The sequence below is a fragment of the Gavialis gangeticus genome, unplaced genomic scaffold (assembly GCF_001723915.1).
Source record: "Gavialis gangeticus isolate Ggan-Ray unplaced genomic scaffold, GavGan_comp1, whole genome shotgun sequence".
In the NCBI taxonomy this organism is placed as follows: Eukaryota; Metazoa; Chordata; order Crocodylia; family Gavialidae; genus Gavialis; species Gavialis gangeticus.
This window is the reverse complement of record NW_017729024.1, coordinates 128210988-128228476: the sequence shown is the minus strand read 5'-3', so window position 1 is coordinate 128228476 and position 17489 is coordinate 128210988. Positions and strand designations below refer to the sequence as shown.

General features: G+C 38.9%; 1 protein-coding gene across 2 annotated transcripts in view; it reads right to left on the bottom strand.

Moving 5' to 3' along the window:
- Nucleotides 1-1045: 1045 nt before the first annotated feature.
- The window catches only part of POLK (DNA polymerase kappa), a 69981-nt gene continuing 53537 nt past the window's right edge, over nt 1046-17489 (bottom strand). The window contains exons 8-15 of one of the 2 annotated variants that reach the window (XM_019517706.1): nt 15148-15272; nt 14769-14935; nt 11445-11477; nt 8754-8850; nt 6209-6380; nt 3847-4794; nt 2660-2711; nt 1046-2501 (exon numbers count right to left, since the gene is read on the bottom strand). In XM_019517706.1, the coding sequence (XP_019373251.1) occupies nt 2417-2501; nt 2660-2711; nt 3847-4794; nt 6209-6380; nt 8754-8850; nt 11445-11477; nt 14769-14935; nt 15148-15272 (1679 nt within the window). In that variant the 3' untranslated portion in view covers nt 1046-2416. The remainder of the gene's footprint in view (nt 2502-2659; nt 2712-3846; nt 4795-6208; nt 6381-8753; nt 8851-11444; nt 11478-14768; nt 14936-15147; nt 15273-17489) is intronic. The other variant, XM_019517707.1, reaches the window with a different exon arrangement.

Sequence of the window (17489 nt, the reverse complement as noted above, 5' to 3'; positions counted from 1 at the left end):
AGAATTACTGTAGATGGACAAGCATTAAATTGATGCAAGATAAAAATATTATGAGGCTGGACAGTTTTTTGGTTCTGTTCACTCTCCTGGTAACTGCAACATGCTTTATTATCAAGAGAAGCTGACCTCCATTTACTTCTGTGCTTGCCTTACAAAGGCTTTTCTTTCCAAAACAAAGCACCGTGCAAGCTTCACTGTCCCTTACTACTATAAGTAAAGGAATTTCAGAGTTAAAAATTGGGCACTCACAGAAATGGGGGGCAGGGCGGAAATGGGGACGGACGGATGCGCTCTACCAGAAGCAGCAGTGTGTTAGTTCAACCTAGCTGTGCAGTGTCTGTGTAGATCGGGAGCTTCATTGGGGCTTTTTGGCACTTTTAGCTAAAGCTGATTCAATCAGCTATTGAAATGCCAAATAAGCCCCAATGCCAAATAAGCCCCACTGAAGTGCCTGATCTCTACAGATGTTGGGAAAGCTGGGTACAACTAATGCATTGCCTCTTCTGGGAACACACTGAGCTTAAAGTAAAACACCGATTTTTTTTCCACGTCTGCAAACAGCCATATTTGTATCATTTAAAATTGACAAGGGGGGAGTGCCTGGTGCCTGTGGGAGAAGGAGGACCAACCCCAACAATCACCTCAGCCAAGGATTTGTCTAGCCTGGTCTTAAAAACCTCCAAGGATGGAGAGTCCACAACATCTCTGGGTAACCTGTTCCAGTGCTTTACTACTCTGCTAGTAAGAAAGTTTTTCCTTTTTTTTTTCAAAGCAGCTAAATTTTCCACTGGTACCAGAAGATAACCCACGGGTTTCCAAGTCTGTAGGAAAAGCTAAATTTTTCTTCTGTCATGAGGAGCATTCTGTACACGTTATTTCTATGCTGAGAATAACCACATTTTTATTCAGTTTATAAAATAACTGCCAGGACCAAAAGGATTAATTTCATTTGTTCAACAGCTGTGTTGTTTCCTTCTCTATTAACTATGTGCTACAATTGTTACATTTTTTCTATAAAACACAGGAAAAAAAAACAAGAATACAATCAGGTTCTATACTTTTTTAATACAACTAGGCCTCATATTAACACACAAAATTTAGTAATCCACCAATTTAGATAGAGGGTTAATACATCTTGTTTAGACAGATGTACACTGAAGCACAGCCACACCCATAAAACAAATCCTGCTGAACATGTTTTTTTGTAAACCAAATTAGTCCCCACATAGCTAATATGGGCAAATGCATTTGTGGTTGACATTTTCTTTTATGATTACGCTGATTTTGAATGATAATTTTTAGGTTGGTGAGTTCTTTTTAAAAAAAATATCCAAGAATTGTAACGCTGTTATAAAATGGTATGCTTGAAAAAATATTACATTATAGGCACATTTTATTATAAACATTAAATATTTAAATATGCTGAAATTTGAGGAAATAATGTAAATACAACGTTTTCAATAAATAATTTTGCTTCATGTCTTTCTGCATCACAAATTACCATAAAAACGTGGTTTATACAGAATTACACATATATTTTTCATAAAGAAAGAAAAAATGTAATCACAATAGGAAGGTCATTTCCTTTATCAATTTATCAAGAGCAGTTATTTTAGCATGCATATTTGCATGATTCATATTAATATTGCACTATATTTGCCTTTATTTTTATTAAAGTGAATTTAGTACTTTTGAAAAGTGTTGGATTAATGATTGCACAGGAAACTGAAGCTCTCTATATCTCCAGTAGAAGTGAAGTGCAGAGAGTGCAACTCAGCCTATTCTGGAAGCATCCCACTTTTCATGCTTAGTAAATCATCATTATGGCAAGGCTTTTGAAGTCATTGGAAATTAAGAGCACTCAACATATCATAAAAACACTAAGCAACATTTAGGATTGACCTCTTCAAGCTTGGCCCAGCAGCTCATACTGAAGTCACTGTCTTTAATGGAAGATGGATTCAGCCTTAAATTTCCCCCCTCTTTCTTGAGATTATTAATTAAGGCACAAACTAAGCTTTGCGCTGTTATTATCTGCCTACCATGAACTGAATTGAGCCCAACTCATTTTTCATTGATTATCCATAATCCAAGCACCATCACATAATTACTATCAGTCACTATCAATCAAAGATGGATTATTCCTGACTCCAAAATCCTGCATCTCCACATTTTCAAGATAAACAAAACAAAGCCTACTGCCATCACACACTCCCCCAACACAATTTAGTTAATAAATAATAATTTGAGTGATCTCTCTGCTCATTCCTCTGTCTTAAGGGTTGTTTTCATCTTACGGGGTTTGTAATGCTTCTAAAATTAAAGGAATCAGAGTCCAAACCCATTACCTATACCAAACTAATTTGTAATCATAAAATATTATGAAAGTCTTCATATAAAATAATTTGCCATGTATTCATTTAAAAAATGTTTCAATTGTGTGACTGGAATTGCATGTTTTGGCTTTCTTTGATGTTGACTGTAGAGGTATTAATCCAGACCTGAAATAAGAAGTAAACACATCAGGAAGAGAAAAACCCCCTGAAATCTACCAGACAATAACTTTGTTAAGCAACTTTTGTAGCATTGAGCTGTTTGCTAGCTTTGGTTTCAAATTAAGGTTTGTAAGCACAGACTCCTATTGAGAGTTCTCTCTTACCTTTTTGTTCCTGTTGTGGGATTCATACTCTGAGGTGCTTTGCCCAGGCTTCCTAAAGAACAAGACAAATTATTGATTGAAATGCAGAGTGAATGCAATTGGGTCTGCATTCCTAGCAGAACTTGTTAGAAAAAATGCATTTATTTAAGTAACATTGCCAGGTGAAGTATTTCCCTCCCATTTTTTCCTGTGGCTGCTGGACTCAATTCTTTTCACAAGCAAACAACTTTGCACAATTACCTCCAGATTTAGTACTGTCATTTATATGCAATATAGATGAATAACTAAAACAATACCTTTATAATAAAATTACAATTTAAAGGGTGAATTTCAACAGATTATAGTTTTCTGTATTATATAAATACAATTCCATAGGCTTCCAACATGCTGTACTGACATTCATGCTTTTTAAAACTAATTATCCTTTACATAAAAAATATTTTAAAGGCCCTAAAAGCAGCATTTTTTTCTATACCAAACTTTATCTGCATACCTAGGAAACCTATGCTATTTGAGAAATTTCCTTGTAAAAACCATCAACTTTTAGTTCTTAGGACATTGTCTTAGGACATTCCAACATTGTCACTGCATACAAGAGGCTTGGAAGTTCTTGTGATGGATTAGTGTGGAAGTACTTTGAACTACATCTTTAATTGTAGTGTTTGGTCTCTAATTCTGTCTTTCTTCTTATCAAGCCAATTACAAAAATTAATTTTCTACAACCAGCCATAGTACTAGAACAAGCAAGTAGTATAGCAAACCAATTCACAAATCCAGTTTATGAGTTTAACAGGTTGGTTAAATCATTAGAGTTTAATCTTGAAGGAAACAAAGTTAAAGATGCAATCATTTTGCTACCTTTGTACCACTACAGAAACCTGCAGACATTAACAGTTACATTGTAATGGCTTACATCAGTATCATTTAACATTAATTAAATTGTTACATATGTTTATACCCTCTCATATAAAGGAGCATAGTATTTTCAGATGGAAAAATTCAACCCTATCTTATTCAGTCCTGTAGATTAAATCAAAAAAATATTCATGCCTTGTACATTAAATCACTTCACCAGACTCAAAGCTCCAAAATATGAAAAAACAAACAAAAACAAAAACCCAATACCTTAAATGCTATTTTTACTGGCTAATTTTTGAAAGAGATACGTTCTTGACCAAAATACTCACCAATTCTTTTTGAATTTACTGTAATATGATTCTTAAGGGGACAAACTCTCTCCTCTGTCAACTTCTGAATAATGCCTTTATTTAAGCAAACATCCACATGCCTATTGAACACTGCAAGATCTGTTGTTTTTTGTTCTAAGTTACAAACTGGACAAACTAGAATGTCATCTTGAATGGCTGTAGAGGAATAAGACCTAATTTCTTCCACACATTCAGACTTTTCACAACGTTCTGCATTTTCCAATGAAATTCTGGAAGAAACATTCTGGTCTAAGTACAAATAGCTAGAAGTTTCACTACTCAGGCTATGCTCTTTTTCTGCTCTGGATTTACTAGGTACTATAGCAAACGCTTCTGTACTATTGCTGATAGAGTTGTCAGAAACATTTGATGGGTGCCCTACATCCACTAATGTGTTCATTTTATTTTTTGTATCTGTATCACTGGTTTTATGTTTAATGTATGGAGACAAATTGTGTGTATTCTCTCTTGAATTTGCACTCTTTGATGTCGCTGTCTTCTCTTTTACCAGGGTCTTGTTGAGGCACTCATCAATATGTCTGTTAAGTGCTTCCAAACTGCTGCTCCTTTGTTCCTCAAAACAAACAGGGCAGGTTAGGTTCTTCACTTCATTAGAATTTTTTGAGCCTATGGCTGGACCTGTTTCTTCCATGGGATTTACTGATGACTTCATACCATGCAAGTTCTGCTTGTCCACTGCTTCATTTATAAAAGGCTCCTGGTTGGCGTTTTGCCTTGCTGCTCTCTTTTTATCAAAAAAGCTCTCTCTGGGAGATGTTTCTGGAGGTTTTGTAAAATGGTCCTCGTTGGATTTCCCTGGTTGAAGCCTAAGTACAGTAGTTTCTTTGCCTTGTTTTAAGAAATTAGTAATGCTCCTTTGTTGGTATTTCTTGTCTCCTTCATTTAGGAAACCTGAGACACGCACACCTGGAATGTGACAAACAAGACATCTAATCTAAATCTGTAACTGACATCAAAGGGTATAAGAAAGTTTTAACACACCCATCCTATTTTGGTTGGTCTCTGTTATAATAACAAAAACAATGCTGTGAATGTGTGTTACCAACTGCTTAAGTTTAGACCCAGTCCTAAAGGTTTGCAAGCCATTTCCATCACTGTACTAGTCATTTCAATGCCCATGAATTCATCAGCATCATGAAATCCCATCAACTTCACGCAGTTATGTGGAAAGAATCAGACTCCAAAAGAGTCAATCCTAGATGGAATATTTTCTTCTTCAGCTATATTTTTAACTGGAAAATTACTTGTGTTTTATAATAGACCCTGGAATGGTTCAAGAAAGAAAAAGATAGAAAGGTACACAAGCTCTTAAGAATATTCAGGTCACAAAATCAAAGTACACTCATTTCCACAAGAAATTGTGGCACTACAGTCATAATACACCTAAAACAAAGTCAAAATACAAATGGAATACTTATTTAAGCACTGCTTTCTTAGAAAGATGACAGAGACAGATACTCAGCTACTATCTGCTATGGTACAGACAGGCTTAAAGCTTCCTTTAAGGCCACAGAGCTAAAGATTCCTATGGTCATAAGAGCTCATCTATCCCCACACTGACATAAGGGTAGGTTGGGTAGGTGTTAGTAAAGCAGCTACTTCAGAGCCAGCATTCAGTACTGCATAGTACTGCAATCTGGAACTGCTCTGACTTGAAGCAGTTCTCATGATTGCTGTTGAAAGGCAAGTACCACATTACTCTGAATAAGACATGAGCCTTGCTTTTAGAAGCTGGAATGAAGGGAAAGGGAATCTTTCCTAGAAAATACCAGTACGTAATTTTGCTGGGGAAGCACAAGCAGATGTAATAAATGTGGGGGGAGAAAAACTGTGGCTGCTAACACCCTAACTGCAGAATGTGGCAAGTGCTGCTGGCTGGACACCTGGCTCAAGAAGAGATGGCTTTAACAATATTGAACCTCAGGTGGCTCAGCAGGTGCTGCTGGCTGAGCCAAACTGCCTGGGCCCTCTTCTTGAAGCAGATGGGCAGCTAGCAGTGCCTGCTAGGTAGCTGATGTCTCAAACCTGTTGAAGCCAAACTGCCCAGCCCCTCTCCTTGAATGAGGTGGGCCCTCAGCTGAGTTGGCAGGCTCTACCAGCTGCCCATCCAGCTCAAGAAGAAGGATCAGCCAGCTGGGCACCTGCATAGTTAGGTTCTCTATTCTTCACATTTCCAGTAGCTAATTTTCAGGGTGAAAGGTGCATATGTATGCAAGTAAAAGCAGTACCTTTGGGTCAGCCCTAGGTGTACAGTTTGCTGCTATGTTACACTTAAGTATCTAGCTTTAAAAAGAAAAACAAAGAGTTTGAAACATTTTACCCATAAGCCTTAATCGCAAAGGGTGAGGGGCAACACTATCAATCTCTGTCCTTAACAGCTCTTTAGCAACAGCAAATATTTCTTCTTCAGTAGAAACTGAAGACAACACGGTGAAAGCTCTTGTTTTCACTTCAAAATTCACTTTTTTCAACTTCAGAGTAACAGTTTTACCCTAGAAAACAAACAAAAAAGCAAACAGTAGAGAAGAATCCTTAGAGCAAAGTACTTTCTCACACAGCTGAACTTCACTTTAGGGTGTACATAAGGGGCAATAGAATCAGTTTGCTGCACCATCAGCGCACTATAGCCATGCATTGACAGAAGTGCGTGGCTGCAGAGCGCTTTAAAAATGCCCAATTGGGCGACAATCTGAACCCTCATTATACCGAGGTTGGGGGGCTCCAATCCACCCATCCCACCCCAGAACGAGTTCCCTCTCCCATTCCAAAAACAGTGCCAGCCTTGGAGGGGGAAGGGGCAGGGCTAGGGGGAGAGCGGCTGCAAAGACATAGCCGCTCTAAACTGTAACTCATCTCCCAATCCCTAGGACCCAACAATGAGTGTCAGCTGCATGTCTGTCAGTGCCCAAAGGCATTAAAGAAGGGGGCCAGATTCTTGTTGCATCCAACTTATGCTGGGCAGGGGTGGGAGGAGGAAGGGCTGTCAAAGAGCCTACAGTAGGATTCTGTGCATGGCTGTAACATGCTGCCAGGGCAGAATAGTTGGAGACTGCTCTGAACTGTGCCAGCTGGCTATGGTCCCCAAAAGACCATCTGCCAGTTGCATATTGCCAATATGCTTTACACTCTAGGCATGTCAACTTCCACTGTTCTTATTAACTCCAACAATTCCTGAACTAGGAACTGCACAGCAGTGATAACTATGCATACTCATGCTTAGGGGATGCCCAATAAAGGATCTGAAATGAATGTCTGTTCCCCTTGCATCATCTGCAGGCATGTCCACATCATTTCTGTAGGACCCCCAAGGAGCCCCATTCTTGACCCCCCCACACACTTCTCGATAAGTTCCTCCTTGCACATGCCAAACTGGGAAATGAGGCAGTGACATACTGAGAGCACCTCCATGCAGCTTCTATGCTCTCTACGTCATGTAACCAGAAGTGGTGATATGGGACACCCCCAGAGTACTTTCTCCACCTTATTTCTGGGCTTGACATATGGAAATTGAAAGAGTTGGTGGAGCATGTACAGCAGTGGCACTCCCCAGGCTAACTAGAGCCAAAGATACCTTGAGTAGTGCAAATGGAGCAAAATGGGGCACAAATATATGCATGCAATTCAGTAACTTCTCAGCAAATGCCTTCTATTTGAGAGCGCTGCAACAGTAAAACTTAAAAGTACTTATTAATCTCTTTCTTCACTCACATTCAATGAGTTTGGATAACACAGTCAAACCACCAAAATGACTTAGAATCCTACGTTCAGATGGTTCATCAGTCAAATCAATTTAGTGCTTTAAAAATTCTACCCTTTACCTGTCTTAATGGGAGGATTTTATAACATGCACTTTCCTTATTGTCACAACTTTTCATGGCTGAGAAGGACTGATTGGGACTTATATAAGACTCTTGGTTTGCTATGCTTTGCTTTCAGACAGTGGTGTTCAACGTTTTGGCCCCATGGGCCAAATGAGTGGCACGGAACCTGCCTGCAGGTTGGATGGGGCTGTCTATGGCCCAGACTGGGGCTGAGGCCCAGCACTGCTCCCTCCCTGTCCTATGCACTGGGATTCCACCTTGGGCACCCAACACTGCCCCATCCTACCCCATGTGCCATGACTGGGTCCCATGGGGTACTGCCCCATCCTATCCCCCATATGGTACAATTGGGCCCTGGGGGGTCATTACTGCCCCATCCCATCCCTGATGTGCCAGGATTGGGTCCCAAGGGACCAGCACTGACACCTCCCTGCCATCTGTGGGCTGGGATTGGGTGGCAAGGGGCAGGCACCACCACATTTCCAAAGCCCTTGGGGAATCCTGCAGGCCGGATGACAGCACAGTGGGCTGGAGGTTGAGCACCCCTGCTTTAGCATGTAGGTTCCCATGGAAAAAAGTAAAGCTTTCTTTCCCAAAAATAAGTAGAAATTAAGTGTATACAGTCCATTATGTTTCATAAACCAACAAAATTTGTTATGGGCTGTGCCCACTAAGAATAAGTCAAGGAAGAATATACCATTTAAATGCTTTATAATTGCATACTTGGCCAGAGCAAGGTTCCTGGACAAACCCATGTTTTATGCAGCTCTATTACCCCTTTGGTTAAGAAACAGTTGTTTAGCAGAACATGTGCTACATGTTAAAAAAACTTGAAGAGCTGGTTTCATTTCTTACAGGCTCTCACAAGATAGCTTTCCGAGCTAAATGAAAATCCTGCCCATATCATTCCAATTGTCAGTGAACAAAAGGCCAGAAGACAGGTCATAATCATGCAAACAGCATTAATGACAACCATGTGGACCTGGGAACTCAGAATGATGAGACAGTAATTTTTTAAAACAGGAACAGAATGATTTTAAATACCTTAAGTCCTTCTTTCTGAAGGTCCTGAGCAAGATCTTTGCAGAGTTCCTGACACAGGTCATACTGATCTTCAGCTGTGTTCATTTCACCAAATGTCCTAAGTGAACATAGAAATCAAGTCTTTTTTCCAGTAGGCATCCTGGAATTCCTCAGGGATGATATGCCAAACAAAACCGTTTTTTTCATGAACAGAGTAATAAAGCTGCACCAGAGGAAGGCTCTGTGTATGTTTTTAAAGTGAGAATGAATATTTATAATAAACAGAAACATTTGTGCACATTCAATTGCAGTACCAAACAAAAGTGTTTGCAACCTTCACCAAACAAACAGTTAGTGGTCCAACTTTTCATAAAATGTTTTTAAAATATCAGATTCAGGATGCTAAATATTTACAAGAGAAAATGCGAATACAAACTGCATTGATGAACCCAGCCAAAACATTTGTATATAATCTTCTTGGCATATTGTTGTGAGACAACAAAGGAAAGAGGATTAGAAAGTCAACCTGAAAGCTAAGTACTGGAAACAAACAACAGAAGGTGATAAGAAAAAGATTTGAAGGTAACTATAAGCTAGTGTCAGAAGAGGGAAAACAAGCTTTTTGCAAAAACTGTAGTTAATTCTGCAAAAGTGCTGTGGTAATACCTTTTCTGGTCTGCATCTGGGTTGGAGGAGGAACTAGCCCTTATCTCTAAGACAGAAAGAGAACGTGAGCAAGGTAAACTGGGTAGACTGGGATACCACTCTATTGCACCTTACTCTTGAACAGCACATCACCAAAGCAACTCATTCCACACTCTAGGCATCATGTAAGACAGGAAGCTTTACTCTTCCAGGGGCTGACTGCTCCCCACAACTACTTGGATCCAACACATGGCTGCCAGCAACCCTCCTTCCCTCTGAGATAACAACCTTCTCCTGCTGCTTCCCCTCTTGTAGTTTAGGCCAGCATTTCTCAACCCGTGGGTTGCAACCCCAAAGCGGGTCACAAGAATATGCAGTAAAAGCTCTGTTAAACGGTATCCCCCATTCCTGGGGGATGCCGAATAACAAAATATGCCAGTTAATTGAGTGGCCCCGGCTGCCCCTCCCGCCACATTACTGACCCTCCTGCAGGCCCTGCAGGCCCCGCAGGACAGGGAGGTGGGCTCCATACAGCCCCACCAGCCTGTTTTGCCCCCAGGCGGTGGGGGCTCAGCAGTGCAGGCTGCTTTGCCCCAGGCCGTGGGGGTCAGAGAAACTGGAAGTGCCATGGTGGGCACTTCCGGTTTCACTTTTCCTTACAAGCCGGCATGCGAGTTAACAGAGCACGCCAGCTTGTAAAGTGCCGGTTACCAGAGAGTTTACTGTATATTGAAAGTGTCCTGAACAAACTTGAAAAATGGATCAACAAACTTTAAAAATGGATTCTCCTTTAAAGGATAAAAACATGGGAATCTGTGCCTTTTCCCTTGCAGGCTGTCAGAGTTCCAGCCTGCAAGGGGCTGCATGGGATCCCCCCACAACCTGCGCCCCCTGTCCCACAAACTCACCCCCTGCCCAACACACTGATGGGCTGGGGGGCAGTGGGCCAGGAGTAAAGGGTACTGGGTTGTGACTGGCCATCAATGTTTACAGATGGGTCCTGGTATAAAAAAAGCTTGTAAACCACTGGTTTAGGCTATGCTGATGGCCCAAGATTCAAACCCTGCTGATAAGTTAAAACAGACAATAAAAGGAGTACTCATTATTCTTTGGCTTGAACTATGTTGGTTCAAAAAGCTTATCCTAAAACATGACATTAAAAAAAAATCTGTGCCAAAATAATGTCAGACTGGTTACAAAGTTAAGCACTTGAAATATTTTCCAGCATTCTACTAGGTGGCATACTCTATTAACCGGCACCACACCGCTGCAGCCATCATCCACCACTCCATGCCACCACCACATGTAACCTCCCTGCACTGCCGCTGCACCGCCATCCACCACCCCACTCTGCTGCCATGTGCAAGTTGTATGCAACCCCCCTGCACTGCCACCACCACCATCCACTACCCTGTGCTGCTGCTGCGTGCAAGCTCCCCCCACACACCCCAGTCCAGTATTTTAAGATAACCGGCATTTTTACATGACCAGCACCTAGCATTCCCCACTCATGCCCAATAATAGAGATTTTACTGTATAACATAAATCTTGACTCTCTGCATGCATGTGTTTCAATACACTTAATTATGTGATTACAAGCTATTTTTTCAGGCCCCTTGCCTCATTCAGTAAGCAGGATAGATACACAAGGGGTATAGGTAACAAATGTGAAGGAAGACAAAGTGAGATACAGAATTAGAAAATATGTGGCACACCTGCCAGAAAGGTTGGCTCCTACAGTCTTAGATGATGGAATAATAAGAAAACCTTGATATGATCTTATTTCAAGGTGTCAGGTTGAATGAAAGATGACAGAAAAAAGAGGGTGGATAAGTGGGTATAAGCAAAATTATGCAGAACCCTTAAGGCAAAAGACAAGGATTCTTGAATTTGATGAGTGAAGTTGCTGCATATAAACCACCTGTGTCAATATATGTGAAATATCAACCTATAATTATGGGATATATTATGCTATATGTTGTCTCAGCCTCTAGCATTTAATCAAATAAATGTGATGATTACCCCAACTGGTTTTGGTTAAAGTAGTTTGTGTATTAAAATGCTTACCTTTCAGTGCTCATACTTTTCCTTTCTCCATCCCTAAAAAAAACAGTATTTTTAAAACATCAGTCACATTCAGAGAAAATCATTATTTTTTCATAACTCCATTATAATTAACCAGGCTGGTACAGTGATCTTTTCTATGGGATCTGAATGTTAACATTTCTGAGAATCTTCCATATTAACATTTAAAGTCAATAGAAAACAGCACAAAAACTGCCTTGTGTAACTGAGGCTATTGTAGCTGAAGCAATAAACAGTAATGGCTTGTAATACAATTAACCACTTGCAATGTGAGTCAGCTCTATCCATTAATGACCACAAAGGCTTTGTTGATTTAAAAACAAGCTAATACTTTATGTTTTCTTCAAAGACCTGCCTACCTATGTCATGCAATGTGTCCATGAAAAACACAAATATAATGGTGATTGTTTTTAAAGAGGAAAATTACTTTGTTATGACATAACGGGTGCATCTACATGTGCCAATTTAAGGTGCTTTTAGGGAACACATCTACATGTGTATGCCCTTAATATGCCTTAAAAATGGCAATTTTAGGTTATTTGCGCCTAAATTTGATACCTGCAAAAGCACATGTAGAGGCGTTAAGTTGCATTAATGCTGCCTATGGACTGATTTTGGAGTAACTTTAGTCCCATGTCAATCCACACACGGTGTTAATGCGCTTTAATGGGTGCATGTGTAGACACAAGCCTAAATTGCCTTAATGCGCGTTAAGCGAATGCACATTAAATTTAGGCGCACCTAAATGCACATGTAGACATGCCCCAAGAGTACCATCCTTTTAAAGGGTTACCTATGAAGGATATATTTCTTTTTTGAAACACTGCCTTATGGACCCTTTGTCGCTTCTTTCTATTATATAAAGAATGCATACTCGGGACTTTCCTAAAAATTATTTTTAACTTGTTATTTGCCTATAAAGATCAGAAATATATGTGGTCTTTTCTGTTTTGATCTAGACAACATCTAGCAAGTCTCAGCTCAAACTTCTTTGGAAGAAGCAAGGTTTTAAAAATGTAATAGGTTTTCCTTCAACAAGGGCTAGCCATTTAAATTAAATAGATGTTAATAAAATAATAGTAATAAAAAGTCTTAGACAGTATGGCTCAATCTTTTCCCCTTCTGAGGACTAATATTCATGTTCCTGTATCTTGTAATGTCCCTATTGCTTTATTTATTCCAGTTGTTATTACAACAAAGTCCCCCAGACTGTCCATCCTGATTTTCAAAGGAGGGGAAAAAAAGCCCCAAATGACAGATGCTTATTCAATCAATCATCAATGAATCAATCAATCAAAAAATAGTTCTTTATCCACCATATAGAAACAAAAAAAAAATGGCAAAGGATGATTTTATCCTTTTACAAGTCACCTCCAGCCATTCAGTGATGTTTACCTTGTATTCTGGAGAGACAAAGACAAAGATTTATGGTAGCACATATGAAGTTGAGATTTTCAATTTTTGTTAAAGAAAAAAAAAGAAGCATACTACAACAATGGCTTACACTTGTATAGTGTTTTCTGATTCCAAAGGTCCCAAAACTATTTTACAACATTTGTGTTTTTAAAAATCTGTTTGAACTATATGACATTATTTTGCAATGCTAAAGATTTCTCATTTTGCTAATCACTGGCTCAAACTTTTTTTGGTTCACATTCATGAAATACCCTCCTCCTCACTCTCTTCCACCTTCCTCATCCCCATCTTTTGTATTCAAATCACTTTATTTGAGGGCCAGTGCTGTGCATGTCTTTTCATAGCATCTGATGAAGTGAGCTCTTGCTCACAAAAGCTTATACATCTCTGATTCAGTTAGTCTATACAAGTGCATCTCTACCCTGCTTTCTCTGCCTTTTTAAGACCCATGCCACAAATTACATTTATTACGCAATTTACCAGTTAATCATGCAATAAATTTACACTGGCCACATATGCAAAGTAATTATCATACTATAAAAATGTCCATCCAGCTGCAAATAGAGCCAGTGCTTAAAAATGTGCAAAAACTTTATAGCTGGTTTCTATCCAGCTGTAACCTAAACATGTGGCAGGGCTCTAAATATGTAATACTGATGTGTATCCCTATGATTCTGTGTTAAAGATAATACAAAAGTAACACTTTATGTCACTACAGCCATGCTGTAAACTTTCCAACAGCCTGAGAGATATTGAAAAGTTGTTCTTCATTTTTTTCTCCTTCCGTCTTCTCCATTTGTTCCCCTTTCCCTTCCCCTTCTTTTCCCATTCTTCCTCCTTCGTACCCACCGGAAAGTTTACTTGCCCCCATTAGGCGTGCACATCTCAGTTTGAGAAAGACCATTCTAGATGGTAGAGAAGTAATATTGAATAAGGAATAACATTTTCAGAAATGTCAGAGACACTTAGAAGCCAAAGTTTCATTGATTTTCAACAAAATTTGATGTAAGTGCTAAATTGTTTTTTCTAAATGGAATTTAGATACTTTTGAAAATGGTATCTATAAGAAACAGCATGCCAAAGCAAGAAAAAAGATTTCAGAATCTTGAACTAGGCTCCTGGTAACTCAACTGAAAGCCATATGATATCACAGATTAGATTAGACATAAAGGAGGACACACAAACATTGAGTGCTACTTCAATTAATGAAAGAGTCAGTACTAGTACTAATCAAATAAGAAGTAAAATATCAAAACACAGTAGGCATTACTGGAACTGAAGCAGATCCTCAGCTTGGATGGAATGGAGCTATGGAAGTTAACATGAGTTGAGGCAATGATGCTCTATGTTTATCTTAAGATCACGTAATAAATAATTCATTGAAAGTGTTTTAGTTACAAGAAACAAACACTTCTGAATTTCTTTGTTTAGATAACTGTCAGATTCTAAGAGTTATCTAACAACAGGCACACACTACATATTTATCTCAAATGATGCCCTATAAATTTTGTTGTGTAGATTTATGGATTTTTGGCAGATTTTTTAGATTTTAGCAACAGTTTTGGTTTGGATAAATTCTATTGATATTATGCTCAGAACAGCTATACAACAAGTATATTAAATATACATGGAAATATGTTTAAAAGCAATTGTTTTAAAAGTTAACATTTGGTACAGCATTAAAGCATTTGTTACTTGATATAAAAGAACTAAATTACAATGATATTTTATATCTTAAGATACAAAATACACGTGAAATACACACCTGATAGATATTATTAAAGTCAAACTCAGCAAATATGTATTAACACATTAATAGCATATAACTTCTCTTGGAAAACATTTAGCAAAATGTAAAGTAAATATGATAAAACAAATGCTAAATCATACTTTTCCAAATGGGTTGACCCCAAACCAAGTGAGATATCCAAGAAGTTACGCCAAGATGTTTCTGAAAAAAGAAGAGAAATTGGTGCCCTCTGCTGGTAAAGTTCCGAGCAAGTCAAAATTCCAAGAGCTTTTAACAACTTCTCTGTTACTTTTCCTATACCAGGCACCTGAAGAAGAAGAATTAATGAAGTGTGAATGAATTTGGAAACTGAATTCTTCAGATGAAAGCCTGAGATGCAACACAATTCAAGCCAAACACAACATTGAAATTAAGCAAATTACTGAAAAATATAACTATTTTGAAGCAAATAATCTGATTTTAGAACAGCAGTACTCCTGTACCACCTGTCTGCCTAGTGACTGTGGCAACACAACTCACCTTCCTAATGGGCAAATCTTTTACGAAGTCCATCACAGCTTGTCTATCAGGAGGAATTCTGAATTGTCCATTAGGCTTATTCTGATCACTGCACATTTTTGCTAACATAGTGTTTGGAGCAATTCCTTAAAAAAAAGAAATGTTATTTTAGCCATAAGTCTTATTCTTATAAGATTCCATGGTGTGAGGTTATCCAATGTCAGACTTTCCTACATCTGTGTGGAAAAGACTAAACAAATTGAGAAAGTAGGAGATGATTAGTATTCTAAGAAGATTTATCTGGTAATGTTCTATAGCAGTGGTTCCCAAACTTTTTTTTTTTTTTTTTTTACCGCAGACCAGCAGTGGACCCGGGCGGGAGCGAGGGACCACGGAGCTAGACCAGGCCGGGAGGGGGGATGTGGCAACATGAGCCTGAGGAGCCGAGCCAAGTGAGTGATGGGGGGGTGGCATGTGCCTGAGGAGCAAACAAGGGCCATGGTTTGCCCAAGCAAACAAGGGCCAGGGTCCGCTGGTTGGGAACCTCTGTTCTACAGCACATTTTTTACAAGTATAGGCTCATGAGAACTGTTGCACTTCATTTTATCATGTCAGCTGTGGATTTTCTATATAAGTTATACATTAGACTGAACTTGCAAAGTATCTTGAGATTTTCAGGATAAAAAGCAGTATATACAAGTGCAACATTTCATTAAGTGCTGAGGAATTAATTCCTTTAAACAATCCCTTTAATTCCTTCACACTTTTCTGTAACATCAATTACAAGAGCAAGTTTGTGCTGAAAAGGAAATATTTGGGTCTAGATATGAATAAGGGTTCTCTTAAGCACAGTTCAGATATTAGATTAAAATAGTTTGAACAAATTTAACACACTAAAATACTAGACCTTCATCAATACATAGTTCTTGAGAATTAAGGCTGATTTAATACTTTATTTATTCTTTTTCTATTTCTTGCTTTTTGTGGTGGACAGATTTCATTTCACAGATGAACCTCAGAGGAGACTAACAGAAAACTAATATACTAAGTCTTCACTCTGACCTAAATGAGTTAAAGGCTAATTACTGGAGATGCTAGGAATCTTATTTCATATATCGTAACTATTCTTTCCCAATTAACCTCCTAACTTATCAGACTTAAAACAATAATTGCCTTTGATTTGTGTGTCAAAACTTGATGTTTTGTGTCCATTTTCTGAACAGTGGAAGAGGATAAAATTTGGGATTTTCAGCCATGTATCAGGGTTCCTCCAGGTTTTGCAGGGTCCTGCATAAAATTATATGTGGAGTCACCATCAGGCTTCTTCCCATCCTCTTTCTTCATCCTCTTCTTACAAACAATATTTTCTGCAGTACCTTCTGCCTGCCTATTCCCCCTCTCCTTACCTATGCCATCAAACTTCTGGCAACTCTCTGACATGGCTTAAGAAGCTATTAAAGCAGCTTTTGAAATAAGTCTCTAGGGGTGCCTATGCATGAGCGCAGAGGCAATTGCTACACTCCAGCAGCCTCCTGTGTCTCATGTATCACCATCCCCATGCTTAAAAATAGTGATAGGGGTGCTTGAACTATAGGTTGTCAAACAAGCTTTAATTCAAATGCCTCCCGCTGCCATTTTGAAGCCCAGGAATGCTGATACAGGAGATGTGGCAGCACTTTAATTATAGTGACTTTTGGAGCTGCTCTACTTAAAGCACTGCCCCCTCCCACCACCTCTGGAGCATGTGTAAAAGTGCTAAGAAATTTAATCTTTGACAAGGCCAAACAGGGGTAAAATTTAGAAAGAGTAGTACAGATTGAGTTGTGGAAAGGACAAGTTGCAGAAATCTAAAACTGCCACCATCTTGAAAGGCAGATACTATGATGTCCAGTTAATAATTTGCTTCCCTTTTAACCTGTGAATATACCTGATGTTCAAGAAAGTGAAAAATTAAAAAAAATAGTTTGTACAAGACACAGGGTAGACATGGGTTCAGCATACAGATCCACATAGCTCTGCTAGCATGTCTCTATATTAACCAGCATGCACTATAGCATCCATTGTTAGATCTGATCAGAAGCTTACAAAAGCAATGCTCTACATCTGGATTTAAATAAAACATATGTGTACCACAGCAAGACTAGCATCTGAGTCCACTGGGTTGCTTTTCCACACTGTTAAAAAATTGGAAAGGGAAGTAGGACACAAACAGATGACATTATTACTGTCATTTACAAGCAGATTCGGTACCAATGACGGACAACAGATAAAAAGAAAGATTTTCCTCCAGTTAAATAAGGCCCAAGTGTAGTTTCTACTCTTGACTCTGAAACAGATTCTTTGTGTGGACTTATGCAAGGCAC